Below are 14416 nucleotides of genomic sequence, written 5' to 3' on the forward strand. Positions count from 1 at the left end.
TTTCCACCCCTCAGCTCGACTTTCTCCTTTGAGACCCACTCAAGCTGGCTTGTTCTAGGAAACGAGCTGTTTTCCTCCTTAGAAAACGACTTCTGCGTGGGGGCAGGTGTGGATGCGCCCTCCAGCCCACCCCAAAAGGGCTCTTCCCAGTGGCATCCTGGCCTCAGGCTTTGCTGGAGCAGGTCAGGCTGGCTGCACAGGTTTGCCAGGACCGGGGAATCTCGTCAGGGTGTGGGAGAAGTGCGTGCGGGGGCCCCTTTCCCAAGTTTTTCTTCCTGCAAAAGGCCTAGCTTGGCCTGTCTTTTTCTATGCACAGGATGGCTCTTGCTCACCCGAGCCTCACAAAGATAATCGCTCAGGAAGTGTTTCAGCCAATCCGCGGCGACTTTACACTCCGATTTGCCGGGGCAGCCAATCGGGGATGAGCTTTTATTAGGCGGCCAGATCATCAGCCGAAGTGCCAAACCCTTTTTCTGTGAGAACTAGGAGCCTGTCCTCCATGTTTTATAAGTATTGACATTACACAGTTAACAATGCATCCACAGAGGTAAGCTCGCCTTTTTAACCATCTTTTCCTCCCTTCCTCTGAGTCATCCGACTTGTGGACTAGCAGTGTGATTTCTCTGTAGCCTGGCTGTGCCACACTCATCCCCCCAGAGCACTTAGGCTAACTTGGGACTGTTTAGAGAGATTTTTTTTTTCCTTTCTTGGGTCACATGGCTAAGTAGCCATTAGCCATAGCTTGATTTTACAGCCTGGTGAGGGCCTGGGACACCTTTACTCTGACCAGGACATAGAATTTCTGCAATAGTTTGAAGCTAGATCCTGGTATGCCAAAAGAGTAGCTATTATTTTATTTCCCCTTCTTTTTTTCTTTTTTTTTTTCTCCCTTCCTCTCCTTGTCTCCCTGTCTCCCTCTCTGAACAGTCCCCCCCACCCCCACCCCTGCACTATTGTCTGCTCTGTCACATGCTTGCTGGGGGAAAGAAATTGGAAGGTAAGCCAGAAGGTCTTCTCCCAGCACTGTTCAGGACTGTGTGTGGCAGATAGCAGAGCAAGCAAGCCTGCTTCTCCAGAGAGGTTCTGGGAAAGGCTGGGCTAAGTTCTGACAAGACAGGATGTGTGTTTGTTTGCAACAGAACCCAGGCCTGAGCAAGAGCAGAGCTCAGAGAGCCAGGCTGGCTCCTGGGCCTAGGTGGGTGGTGGCGTGTGGACTCTCTCCTCTTCCTCTACAGGGCTTCGCACTTAACAGCTATGTTGTTCAGCCTTTTTCCCTGACTTAGCTTTGGTACAGAGTGTTCTTCAAGCCAGCCTACAGCCAGCAAATGGTTCTGAAAGTGTTTTCTAGCCTCTGAGGGAGTTTGTGGAGTAGGGATGGTGCCTGGGGGGTGGGGTGGGGGTGGGGATGGGGAGAGATTTTGAATAACATCCTGCAGGAAAAAAAACCCTGGGAGGACTCTGACTCCTTTAGCTTTCTACTTTTGCATGCTTTTCCATGGGCTAATGTTTCATTTATCCTTGTTTTCTTCCCCTCTTCTTTTTTTTTTTTTAAACATTATATCATCTTCTGGCCTCAGTGATAGAGTGTGGAGGTCATAAGATCATACCTGAGGCTCATGACAGCATCTCATACCCAGCTACTGGGTTGTGTGGTGGTGGTGGTGGTGGTGGTGGTGGTGGAGGTTTTTAATAATACCATGTAACTGTTTACAAAAAAATTTTCCTTTCTGATCAAGTCCCAAACGTGCCAGCTTGTTCTCTCTTCCTAACTGGAAAAGTGAGACGGTTGCTTGAACGTATGTTGGGTAAGTAAAGCAATCCATCTCTGGCTGTGTAGCAAGAGTTCGGTGAACATTTGGGGTCTGTTGTAATGGGGGAGGTGGCTTCTAAAGAGTGTCTTGAGTTTAGGTGATGGCTTGAATCCACTGTTGTTCCTGCTAACCTGCAGTTAGGACTGAAGATCTCACTTCCTGTTTACCCTCAGCTGGGGAGGAATTGCTGGGTCCATTGTGACTTGCAGCTAGACCTTGAATTGTGTCTGGCCCTTCTGAACTCTGGGTAGGTGATCTGCTAGTGAAATGGGAACAAAACTGTTTGTTCTCAGGGGTTCCAGAGCCCTACACACAGGGTATGTGCCTGTGTGTGTGTGTGTGCCTTGTGTTGTCGTATATAAGTTTTACGGTGTTTACATCTGGTGTAGAATCCTAGCCACTCCCAAACTAGGATTGGTTTAGGGCTCACTGACCACTAGTTTTAGCTTCTTTTCCCCCACGCCTGGTCCACACTTTTGTGCATGTTGGCTTTTAAGGGTGCAGCTCGAATTTTAAAGTGACAGAAGTCAACTTTCTCTTAGCATTTATCTTCAAGGTCTGCCTGGAAGCTCACAACGCATATTTTCAGCTTTGAGATCCAGCCAGTTTGCATGGAAGTGCTGCCTGTGTTCAGAGGTGGTCTTAGGCCAACTTCACAGACTCACTAATCTTTTTCTTTTAGTGTTCAAGCAACTCAACCTTTGACATCAGTTGAAAAAGGTTCATTTAGTAAAGAGATACAGACTGAATTATGGACTGGGCAGTCTGTGTGAGGCAGGCAAGCATCTCTGAAGTCAAAATACAGATGGGGTGTGATGCTCTTAGTGCCCTTGCCCCACACAAGTTCTGCTATTCTTTCTTATCTTGTTGCTGTAAATGGAAATTACAGACTGAGGTTCTCGTGGTCTTCCCCAGAACCAGTGAGTGGCTAATCAGAAGCCTCCTGGTTTGCCTCTGTCAGTATTTGCATAACTTGTCAGGCTGGAAAGAAACTTGAGGGCAAAGCGATTGTCCTCCAAAAGCTTGCATTAAAATGGCTCCCACAGGTTTGGAAAGCCAGGCTCTGTTTGTGAATGTGAACCCCAGCCAATTTCCCAGCCCTGGCTCAAGCTGGCGATTTTCCTCATGGCCACCACCATGCCTGGGTTAGTAAAAAGTTAATTGCTTTCGAAGTAGCATTCTTTTCCAGTTACTAAAGGGAGAGTTAAAAAAAAAAAAAAAAAAAAAAAAGAGGACTGCATTGCAGTTGACTAGGTGGGACCTCAGTGCTGGCTCACAGACTAGCTCAATGGAGTTCCTTTTTTCCTCCCCTTGCACTTTTAAACCAATAGATTTTGAGGAAAACGTGAAAGATTGACAATTGCAGTGGCCTGAGTATAGGACTTCTGGAAATTTCTACCATTGTTCTGTTCCTTTTAGGAAAAGCAGGTGGCCAAACTGAAGAGTCTCCTACACATTCCATCCCTAGGATCCCCCATCCCCCACCTTGCTTTTCCTCATCAAGGTGGAAGGTTCAACACTTGTGCAAATTGCAGAGGGGAAAACAAACTGAAGGTCTGTTTTCCCTTTCCTTCTGCCTCCTTGGTCCCCAAAGAGGATTCACAGCTGCAAGGAACAAATACAGACACTGGCGCTTTTGATCCCCCCCTCTCCTCATCTCCCCCTCCCTCTCTCTTCCTCTGCCCCCTCCCATCTCTCCCCTCTCCCCTCCCTTTGCCCCTTTAAGACCTAGGATGGGTACACCATTCTGCTTCGGGAGATGAAGTGCCATTCACGTGGGGGAGGGGAGTGACTGCTTTTATTAGCTCCAGAAAATGGCCAGTGCTCAGGCTTAACTAGGAATTAATTACATATAATCACTCAGTAAACTTTCTTCAGGGTTTTTCTAATTGTGGAGCAAGAACATTGCAGAAGTCCAGTTACTTTTATAATCAACGCTCAAAAGATTTGAGTCAGAAAGAAAGAATGAGGTCCCTTGGATTATAAATTCGGGGTGAAAACAATAGCTTTCCTCTCTTCCTTCTCGAGAGCCAGTGTATCAGGTCTTAAGAAAAGATTGTGGTGGGGGTGGTGTCATATTTTTGAAGGCTGGGTGCTGGTGACCCTGGAGGGCAAGGTATGTTTGGGAAGTCCAACCTAGTCAAATGTGTGATCTCTTTTGTTTCTGTTTGCTTTCTTTCCCCTTCTGGCTCCCCTGGCCCAGGCACACGCTTGCTAGCCTGTGGATCTCTTTGCCTCTGGTTGACCCTGAGAAGAAAGACACATTCAAGGGGCCCTGGCTCCACAGCTGAGATGTAAAAGGCAGTGTTGGGTTTAGAAGCCTTCATGGTTCTTCAAATGCAAAAGCAACTCAGGAGTCACCCTTGGCCTCAGGTTGCTGGGCTCTTGTTGCCCTTCCCCCCTCCCGTTCTGCTTTTCTTACAGACAAACAGGGAGGCCCTGCCAGGTCTGCAGCCAGCATGCTGCCAGGCCGGCCCTTCCTACCCGGATCACCTACCTGCAGGCCGGCTCCCAGCCAGCGGCCCAGCCTCGCCCTGCTCAGCCTTGGGCATGGTGCCCTCCTTTTTCCCTAGGAGCTGAAAAACTGTCACCTTGAAACTCCCTGCTCCCAGCACGGGAGGAATTCTGCAGCCCTTAGACCTTAGCAGTCAATGACATTGGCCACCATGAGGCTATTATTATTAGTTCGGCCTGTGAAAGGGGGCTTTGCAAAAATGCATTGTTGCCTCCCAGGCCCTGTTAGGGGAGGTGGATGCAACCCTCATTTGTGAGAGTCGTCTGTGGACTAGGGTTCCTCCTCTGCAGACCTGAGGGGTCTGTCCTTGGTCATCCCTGTTATCAGGGGTGGCTGCTGTACTTGGTGGCAGTTTTTAGGCTCACCATTCTTCCTGAATTTTCACCTTGGCCTCAGACAGAGGTGCAGCCCTGTCGCTTTACGTCTTCGATGCCTGCTGTTCTGGGAGCTTTCATTTTACCTGGAGAAGTGATGTCGAGCTGTGCTGCTCTGGACTCAGAAGGGCACGAGCTGCCTCCCCTGCAGCCTGCTCTGTAGGACAGATCTGCGCTCGGGGACACCTGTCTGTCTTCACCTCAGTGAAGACACTCCTAACCTTCCACCCACCTCAGTGCAGGGCAAGGGGCCCCCAGCACAGTCTCCTGAGGAAGGCTGAACGCCTGAAAGGGAGGCTTTTCCTTGGGAACCTGTGACTTCACTAACTCCCTGCCACTGCAGTTTGTTGTTTTTTTTTTTTTCCTCTCTCTCTCTTTTTCTTTTTATTCTTCTTCAAACGTTGGATTGTTGGTGTCCTTTGGTGGAGCGTTTCCTAGCTCTGATGTTTATGGAGGCAGCTTTGGAACTAGCAGGGCTCCTTAAACATGAGCTCAGCTTTTGAACAAACTGCTACCATTTTAGCTTCAATACAGGAATGAGGCACTGTTGCCAGCCGCCATTTTAAGAATCCTGCATAAATAGCTTAGCTCCGATGACTGCCCGTTTTAGGTGAGTGGTTATAGAAAGCGCTTTGCTAACCATCCCCCCTCCCCCAATTAAAGGAAATTATTTGCAGATCCAGAGGAGCATGTTTGGTGTTGTTTTGCTTTTGTTTCTTTACCCCCTTTACATTTTGATGCTGGCTGTTGTGACAGGGAGGAGGAGGAGGATGCTGTGCCTTGGGTATTAAGTATTTCTTACAGCCTGGACCCTTCTGGTATTTTTTTGAATGAAAGTAAAACCTAGGATAAGTGCTTGAGAATGATGCATGATCCCTGAATTGCTGTGTGATGTTCTTCTTCTGACTGGGGCAGCAAGGTCTTGTGCATGCTGGTTATATGTTCTAGCTGGGTTACAGATTGTTGTAAAAGTCAAGTATTAAGGCACTTGGGGAAAAAGAGGATCTGCCTATTGTATCTCCATCCAGTCTCTCCCCCCACACCCTGTCAAACAGATAGGCTTTTTCTTCTCTCTCTCTCCTTTGGAAGTGTTGAAGGGGTGAGATGCCTGGGATTACGGACCAGCCTCGAGTCCTCAGAATTAATAATCAGAAGGTTTAAGGCTCCCTGGATGGACAGGAGTGCGTATGTAACTTTTAATTGCTCCTTTCCCCAGTGGATGGAGGTTTGGAAGTAAGACCAGATTTCTTGCTCAGACAACGAGTATGGGGGAGTCTTAATCTTTTTTGGAAATGGGAACGAGGTGGAGTTGATTGTGTTTGCAGGTGCTGTGTCTTCTTTCCGTAGCAGTTTGTGGGTCCACCAGCAAGTGACTTGGGTAAATATGAGCCTAAGTGCTGATGGTTGCCTATATACAGTGGATGCAACTAGTTGATACGTTTTTTTTTTTTTTTTTCCTGTTGGCTTATTTTACCCTGTTCTTTGTACATCCATTCACCCCCATCAGCCCTTTACAAAAATAGAAATGTCAGTTTGTAAACAGGACTTGTTTCTTTGTTGATTGAAATGATGAGGGTTGCTGGATTCTAGCAGCCGTGGAGGTGTGGGGGGGGAGCTTAACATGTTAATGGCAAAAGTTCAAAGCGTTTTCTCCAGTTGCAGTTTTCTTCCTCACCCCCCACTTCCACCCCACAATCTCCAAATAGCTCTTAAACTAAATTGCCCAAGCTCTGTGGGCATTCAGAAAGGTATCAATCTTTCCTCATCAGCACTTTTGATATGATCTGCTTTTAGTAGGATGCCAGTGCTTAACATTGAACAAAAAGAAAAAAAAAAAAAAGGAAAGAAAAGAAACCCGAGATTGTAGGTAAAAGGAAGTCTCTTGAATGTGGCTATTCGAAATGACTAATTTTGTGTTTTGTTTTTTTCGAAATGACTAATTTTGTGTTTTGGCCTTTGCTTCTGTAAACGGAGTGTTTTTGTTTGTTTCCCCTTTTAAATTCACAGGCACTGCAATGTCAGTTTAGTCAAATACAAGTTGGGCACGTGTGTGTGTGTGTGTGTGTGTGTGTGTGTGTGTGTGTGTGTGTGTGAGTGCGCGCGCGCGCTTGCTCGCGCACGTGCTCAAGTGTACTTGCACAGATGCTGTTGTGTGAAAAAGATGGTTTTCCTCAATTGTGCAGGAAATCCTAGGCTCAACACTGGTGGTGCTGTCGCTAAGTCAGGTGACTATGGTAATGCTTGGGAAGATAAAACAGCTTACCCCCCACTTCTGTTTCAGAATTGATTATCTCAAACTCAGCAGCAAACAGCCACCCCGAGAAACTACTTTGCATTTTCTTAGCTTCTCAGCTGCACTCCTGCCTGAAGTATTCAGCCCCTCTGGGCTCTTACAAGCCCCATAATTGTTCTCTTCAGTGCAGCCCTCCTGCTTGATCAATACACCTTTGAATGTTTTCACGATAGATTTCCATGATAGACACCCTTCAAGTGTTTTTTTTTGGGGGGCGGGGTTGGCACTCTGTGAGTCATAATTGTTTCTTTCCCCCACTGGTGCCTTTTAGTTGGAGCACAGACTAGCACACTTCCCCCTCATCCCTCAAAATATGGGTGGGATCTGTTTTACATGTTTCATGCTAGGGAGGGGAACAGATTTCTAGTTGCTAGAAAGATCAAGTAATAGGGGGTGTTCTTTTGAAGTTAATCATGTACCCCATCTCTGATAGCTGCAGGAATCGCCCCTCCAGCAGCACCCCGGAGATAATCAATCGGTGTTCCAGGCAGGGTTTCTGAGTTGGGAATGCTTCACTCTTGAAGCTGGGGTAGAAAGTATACCTTTTACTATTCCCTGAATTGTTCCTCTTTGGTGCCATCCCCGGGTCTGGCAGGCTGGTGTTTTTTGAGGAGGATCACCTGTGACAATGGGTCAGTACTTCTTTGGTGGTTTGTGTCATTGGTCTCTCTACAGAAGCCCACTAAATGAAATTGTTACCAAGACCCCGTATCACAATGCTAAGCATATTAATGTTCAAATTCAAGCCTAAACTATCTCCCTCTCTTGGAACTAGTTAAAGTCAAGGACTCTCTTGTCGTGAACAATAATCTTTTCTTTTTCTGCTTAGTTCCTGTCTTGAATTCCGTCCTCTCAACACACCTGGTGCTCTCTCAAACACGACTCCGTCTTACCCTGAGCTTCCAGGCATGAGGCTGTCTTTTGGACCCATCCTTTGCCTTGTCACTGACACAGAGCACTGGACACAGACAGGACCGTCTTCTGGGCTCTTTTCCTGTCTTGCCTTCGAGTCTTTCTGATGGAAAATTCCAGCTACACCAATTGGTGATGCATCATTTCTTTTTGCTGAACTACGGTCTGCTGGGATTGCACCTAGAGTGATTGCTTAGCTTCTCTTAAAAGCAGCATCCGGAAATGCCTGGAACGTTCTAGTACCTCAAATCGTGTATTAAGAGCAGGTCTACATTTCCTCTGGTTTGGCTTGTGGAGCTTAGGGCCTGTGTGTGTGTGTGTGTGTGTGTGTGTGTACGGGACGTAGAGATCTGACAGGGCCTGCTCTGGTTTAACCTGTGTTCCAGCAGAGAGGCAAAGAAGGTTCTGGATGACAGGCCTTCCTAGCTAGGGGGGGCCTGCCTTCCTCCTTTCTTACCCCAGCTCTCCACTCAGCCTGTGTCTTTTAAATAATCCTTCCTCATTCCTCTGTCTGTGCTAGAGTGTAATTAGTCACAGTTCAGAAGGAAGCCATGCCTGCTGGGGTTCAGGCTGCCTGGAGACCCTGGGGTCCTGATTCCTGAGATAAAGGCTGATAGAGCCTGGCCATGTTTCTTACCTTGTAATTTAGCCAGTACGCCTTTTTTCATGCTCCTGCCTCATCGGAGAGCTATTAGGTTCATGATGGGGAGGCCTGGGAACTGGTAAAATTCTGAGTTAGGGATTCCAGGTACCTGGTGGAAGGTCTCTAACCTGCCTGCGTGGCACCCTGGTGTAAGCAATGAGAGACTTGTTAATTGAGGACTGGGTTCTTTAGGCCAGAAGCAGGTAGGTTGTACTGGGGTTTCTAAACTAAAAACATGCCCACCCCCATCTCTTCATGAATGGTATGACAACTGAAATACTAATTTGGCTTTTTAAAAGTGTTTTCTACTGTTCTAATATCGGAAAGAAGTTCTTTCAGCATCCTCACACTTGGCTGAAATCAGGTGTGCTCCCCATTTACACGAGGAGGGTCTGGAGGGAGAGCCGCTTTGCTCTCTGGCTCCCCAGCAGCTGCCCCCACAGGGGCCATTGGCAGCCTACCTAAACTATACATAATTTGCTCTATTTCAGCTTGGCTGAGGAGGAAATAAAAACTGAACCGGAGGTGGTAGAGGGAATGGACATCTCTACTCGCTCCAAAGGTGAGTAAAAAATCTCAGATTATCTACTCAGTTCTGCAGGAGGAAGTGGGGGGGGGGCTTTCTTTTGTTGTTGTGGAGGGGTGAAATGTTCTCTGAGCTGCTGGCTGTGACACCCGTCGTCGCACTGTAGGCTCCTTTGATGGATGAACCTAATTTCTGGAGACATTGTTCAGTCTTCCTTTCCCGCTGTGCCAGTGTAGGTGCTCTGACTTGTCTGGAGTTGCCCTGTGGTAAATTTGGGGTGTGTGTCTGGGCCAGGGTGCCTGCCTGCCTCTCTCCAGAGCGGTTCTTACTGGAAGCAAGAGTCCAAATGATGTGTTTCCCGCAGGAGCCACTGGGGTCTGCAGCTGTGGCAGCCTGCCTAATTTTAACAGCAAGCCTCTGGGCAATTTCACGAGTGGGGTGGAGTGGGCCAGCTTCATTGGGAAATGGTGGTCCTGGTTAGCAGTAACAAGGGAGTGAGGAGGCCAGGGCCTGCATTCAGAACCAACTGCCTGTCTGCTCTGCTGTTATTCTGGCTCCTGGGAGCCAGCAGTGGGATGGGCAGGGTCTGCCTGGCTGCTCAGTGGGAGGGTTTTGGAGCACCCCAAAGGGAGCGCTTGCATGTGCTTTGGGCGCTCTTAACAGCAGCTGGAGTACTGTCACATATCTGCGGTAATAGCCTAACTACTGTGTTGTTTTGTTCCCTCCCCGCTGCAGCTCACTGCTGTCTGGGAGGTGGGAGGGGCTGCAGGGCGGGTTGGCAGGAGGGGCTGTTACAGATCCTTCCAGGAAGAGACTCTCATCTGGCCAGGATGTCATAAAGTGTGACTTCTAAAGGCACCTGAAAGGAAAGAGCGTTTCAGGGTTTAAAAAGAAGGCAGCCTGTTATTTGGGTCAAGCTAAGGGTCAGGCGGCCACACAGAGCTGCCTGGGGATCCTTGGTGCTGGGGAGCAGGGAGGAGGAGGCAGGCTCACTGCCTTGTCCCTGGCCCCCACTGTCCCAGAATGTGCGGGCCATCTGAATTTCATTGCTTCAAGTGGCAAGGAACCCAGAGAGCTGGAGCAGGGAGTGTCCTTCCACCAGATCCAAGGAAGCCCCTTGAAGCCCCGCTGCTGGGGATTGACTGATGAGACACGTGGCAGTCGAGAGGACGAGGGACAGTCTGGAGAGGGGTGGGGCGGTGTTGGGTCTTCATCTTTGCCTGTCTGTCTTGTATCCTTCCCTTTTCATTTCTTTTTGGAGCCAGGGTCTCATTATATAGCCCTGGCTGGCCTTGAATTTACTCTGTAGACCCCGTTGGTTTGGAACTCACAGAAATCCACCTGCCTCTGCCCCCAGATTGCACTGGGGTTAAAGCTGTGCACCATCACCTGTGCCTGGCTCCTTTTATTATCTGTAAACCCAGGTGTGGAATTATTTTATATCTCAGGCTCCTCCCACCTAGGGCTGTCTATGACAGTGTCACTGTGTTTGAAGGCTGGTGGGACATCCTGAGCCTTCTGGTGTTGAACCTGTCCAATCCCTTTCTGAGGTGGGAGGTGCGGTCAGGACACTGAGGCGCTAATGGGTGGGCAGTGTGGGCTGTGTCGAGGCTGTCTCTTTAGTAGGCAGAGTGAACCTCCTGCAAGGTCCACCCATAGTCCTGGGCCAACAACTTGGGAAAACCCACCAAGTTCCCGCCTTGCCCGCTGTGGAGACCTTTCTTGTCATTATACAATAAGAAGTGCCTAATTCATACCTAAATGCTCTTCCCCCTACATTGCCTAAGGCTTGCTGGCTCTGGGTGAGCAGAGCCCATCTGCCTTTCCCAGGGCGGCGAGGTTGGTAAAATGCTGGCTGAAGACCAGAGTCAATCTGCAGCTCTCGTGTAAAAATCCTGTCTCAGCCCTTGGTCCCAGCGTGAGACCCTCACTCTCCGGAGAAACACGGTGGGCGGTTGACCTCTGGCCTCCACACATGCCCATGCCTGTGCACTCAGGCTTTTCTTTCCAAAGCTTCTAATCCCTCCACCAACTTTCTAACACCCTTACTTTTTTTTTTTTTTTTTCTTGGTTTTTCGAGACAGGGTTTCTCTGTGTAGCTTTGGAGCCTATCCTGGCACTCACTCTGTAGACCAGGCTGGTCTCGAACTCACAGAGATCCGCCTGCCTCTGCCTCTCGTGTGCTGGGATTAAAGGCGTGCGCCACCAACGCTCAGCTTACACCCTTACTATTGTCTAGAGTCACTGTGATCTGCCTCTTGCCTCCGTTGCTCCTGTGACACCCATTCACCTGATCCCAATTCTTCCCAACTTGGCTCCTGTGTCCTTTTTGTTCTGGGAGTTTGTGCCTTTGTCTGTCTGGAACATGCTGTCCTGGGTCCTGGCAGCCTGCTTCTTATCACACAGATTCATCTCAGATGTTGCTGGGAGGGGTTTTGGTGGCTGCTGGTTTTGAAGGAGTATCTGCCGTCTTGAGTTGAGTTTTTAAAATAAGTGCATTTTAAGAGTTTTAGATTTCAAGAAGACTAAGGAGGTAGCGCAACCCCCTGCCCCACTCCACCCCTCCTGTTACAGTCCTCTTCAGCATATCTAGATATTCAGAGTTCATCAACTAAAGCCCACACTGGATTCAGATTTCTTCAGTTTTTCTGGGAAGGCCTCCTGTTTCTAACCCAGAATGCTCTTGTGGTACTCCATGGCATTGTCTCCTTAGTAACAGTTACTCAGACATTTATTTTGGATGACCTTGACATTTTCCAAATTGTACTCCTAAAAAAAAAAAATTTGTTTTTTGACAGAGACTCGTGTAGCTCACACTGGCCTTAACTTGCTGTTCAGTCAAGGTGATCTGCCTCAGCTCTGGGTTACAGGCGTGTGCCACCATGCGAGGTTTATATGGTGCTGAGGGCGGAACCTGGGGCCTGTTGATGCCAGGCGAGCTCTCTACCAACTGAGCCACGTCCTCAGCAACCACACTGCAGTCTTTGGAAGGAAATCACTCATGTACATCCCAGGAGCCGGAGTTTGTGTCCCTGGTCTAGCTCCTCCACGAGCCGCCGCCGCCTCCAGGCAGAGCGACTACGTTAGAACTCTGTACAGTGGAGATGCTATTCCCCTAAGTCAGTCTGTCTTTTTTTTCTTTTTTTTTAAAGGTTTATTGTTTAAAAAAATTTAATGTGTATGGGTGTTTTGCCTGCATGTATGCCCATGTACCATGTTCATGCCTGGTGCCCACAGAGGCCAGAAGAGGGAATTGGATTTCCTGCAATTGGAATTATAGGCGGTTGTGAGCCATGTGGTTGCTGGGAATTAAACCTAGGTCCTCTGGAGGAACCAGTGCTCTTAACTGCTGAGCCATCTCTCCTATGCGTTTCTTTGTTCTTTTATATTATCACGGATCCAAGGATGTACTCTTAGGCTCCTGCATTTCCCGTGCTACAAACTTCTTCTATTGGACTGCCAGGAGCACTTTGTGTTGGCTCTCTGTATCCCTCCGACAGCCTCTATCTCTGTGGGCTCTGTTAATGACTTTCTGTTAATGAAGTCCAGAAAGGACTTCAGGTCCTTTCTGGGACAGTGGTATTAGAAACCAAGATCTAGGTGTGCCAGGTATGCTCATCCATGCTGGGGTATCTGCCCCCAGGTTCCCTGAGTTAAAACCAAGAAGCAAGTGTGCCTCTCGCAGTTACTGCTCTTGTCTCAATACTTGTGTGTACACACACATGCATGTACTGCTATACACACGTGGAGGTCAGGAGGCGGCAAGTTGTAGTTGGTTCTTTATACCACTCTCAGATCTCCAGTCTTGGCGGCAAGCAACTTTACCACTGAGCCAACTCACCAGCCCCTAGATTCCTTCCGTCAGTGTGGGCCACATCTAGCTTTCCCCAGCTCATCCATCCCAACATTGAGAAAGCTGGCTCCCCTGCTCGCCTTTTGTGTATTGTGTTGGAGTATTTCTAGCCTGATCTGCAGTACAGGGAAGACTGTTAACAGGTGTACGCTCAGTAGACCATGACCCACTCAATGTGAGGGGATGGAGAGATGGCTCAGTGGTTAAGGTATGAGGTTGCTGTTTTCCAGAGGAGTGGAGTTTGGTTCCCGGCACCCCACCCACACCTCACAACTGCCTTGAACCTCAGATGCATCTGAGGACCCAACCCTTCTGGTGGGCCACACACACGTGGCATACACACACTCGGATACACACACACGTACACACACACGTACACATAGGTTATAAAAAAAGATAACATATTCTGCTATTCAGCTTGCTGGCCTTCAAGAGCACAGGATTTTCCCTAGAAGGTCCTTGGTCTCCAAGTGTGCCCCACCTCCCATCTGAGAGAAAGGCGGTGTGTCTTTTTTTTTCTTTTCATTTTGTATGTATGTGCGCATGTATGCATGTGTGCACTTGACTATGTGTGGCTTGTTGAGGCCAGAGGTAAACCTTGGATATCTTCCTCTATTGCTCTCCACCTCAGTTATTTGAGACACATCTGACTGAACCTTGAGCTGGCCATTTTGGCTAGACTGCCTGGCCACCAAGCCCCTGGTGTCTGCCTTTCTCCTTTCCCCTCGCTCTGGGGTTTCACCCTCACATTCCTATGTGTAGCTTTTGACATTGTGCTTTTGTTACAGGCTGCCAAGTTTTTGCAGTGGGCACTTTACCCCCGAACTCATTTTATTATTCGAGGTGGGATCTCACAGATCCCAGGCAGTCTTGCTATATAGGTGAGGGTGACCTTGAACTTTTGATCTTCCTGACTCTACCTTCCAAGTGCTAGGATTGCAAGGTTCCTGTCACTGTGCATCGTGTCTGGGCTTTTATGTGCTGTTAGAAATATGAGGCACGCCCTCTGTCAGCTGAGCTGCATCCACACAGCCTGGGCGGGGCTTTTAAACCAGCCCAGAGAGCCAGACTCCCTGAGTCCCGCTTGCTCCTACCAGAGCTGAGTTTGTGTTGGTTTTTTGTTTTTTGTTTTCTCGAGACAGGGTTTCTCTGTGTAACAGCCCTGACTGTCCTAGAATTTACTTTGTAGACCAGGCTGGCCTTGAATTCCCAGAGATCCGCCTGCCTCTGCCTCCAGAGTGCTAGGATTAAAGGCGTGGGCCACCACTGCCTGGCTAGTTGAGTTCTAGTTTATGACTAAGTTTTCCCTAAGTGGAATTGGGAAGTTCAGAATTTTGCTCACATAGAGTGCTCAAAATGGTGTGTGAACATGAGCGTTACCAAATGCCAGCCATGATTAGACAGACAGGAAGAGACGGGGAGTTCTTCCTGGCTCTGTTTGCTCTTGCCTCTCAGAAGAGGGTGTGGGGGTGTGTAGGTAGGTGTCCAG

General features: G+C 48.6%; 1 protein-coding gene across 11 annotated transcripts in view; it reads left to right on the forward strand.

Moving 5' to 3' along the window:
• Positions 1-391: 391 nt before the first annotated feature.
• The window catches only part of Zmynd8 (zinc finger MYND-type containing 8), a 94783-nt gene continuing 80758 nt past the window's right edge, over positions 392-14416 (forward strand). For 4 of the 11 annotated variants that reach the window (XR_004770607.1, XM_027423394.1, XM_027423388.1 and 1 more), the window contains exon 1: positions 9040-9110. Coding sequence is in view for 10 of the 11 variants with exons in the window: in XM_027423394.1 (XP_027279195.1) it covers positions 9086-9110 (25 nt within the window). In the remaining variant the exon portion in view is untranslated. Of the gene's footprint in view, positions 548-710; positions 829-978; positions 998-1736; positions 1806-9039; positions 9111-14416 lie in introns of those variants that run through there. The other 7 variants (XM_027423386.2, XM_027423393.2, XM_027423398.2 and 4 more) reach the window with 5 other exon arrangements.

Source organism: Cricetulus griseus, chromosome 6, assembly GCF_003668045.3.
Source record: "Cricetulus griseus strain 17A/GY chromosome 6, alternate assembly CriGri-PICRH-1.0, whole genome shotgun sequence".
Taxonomy (NCBI): domain Eukaryota; kingdom Metazoa; phylum Chordata; class Mammalia; order Rodentia; family Cricetidae; genus Cricetulus; species Cricetulus griseus.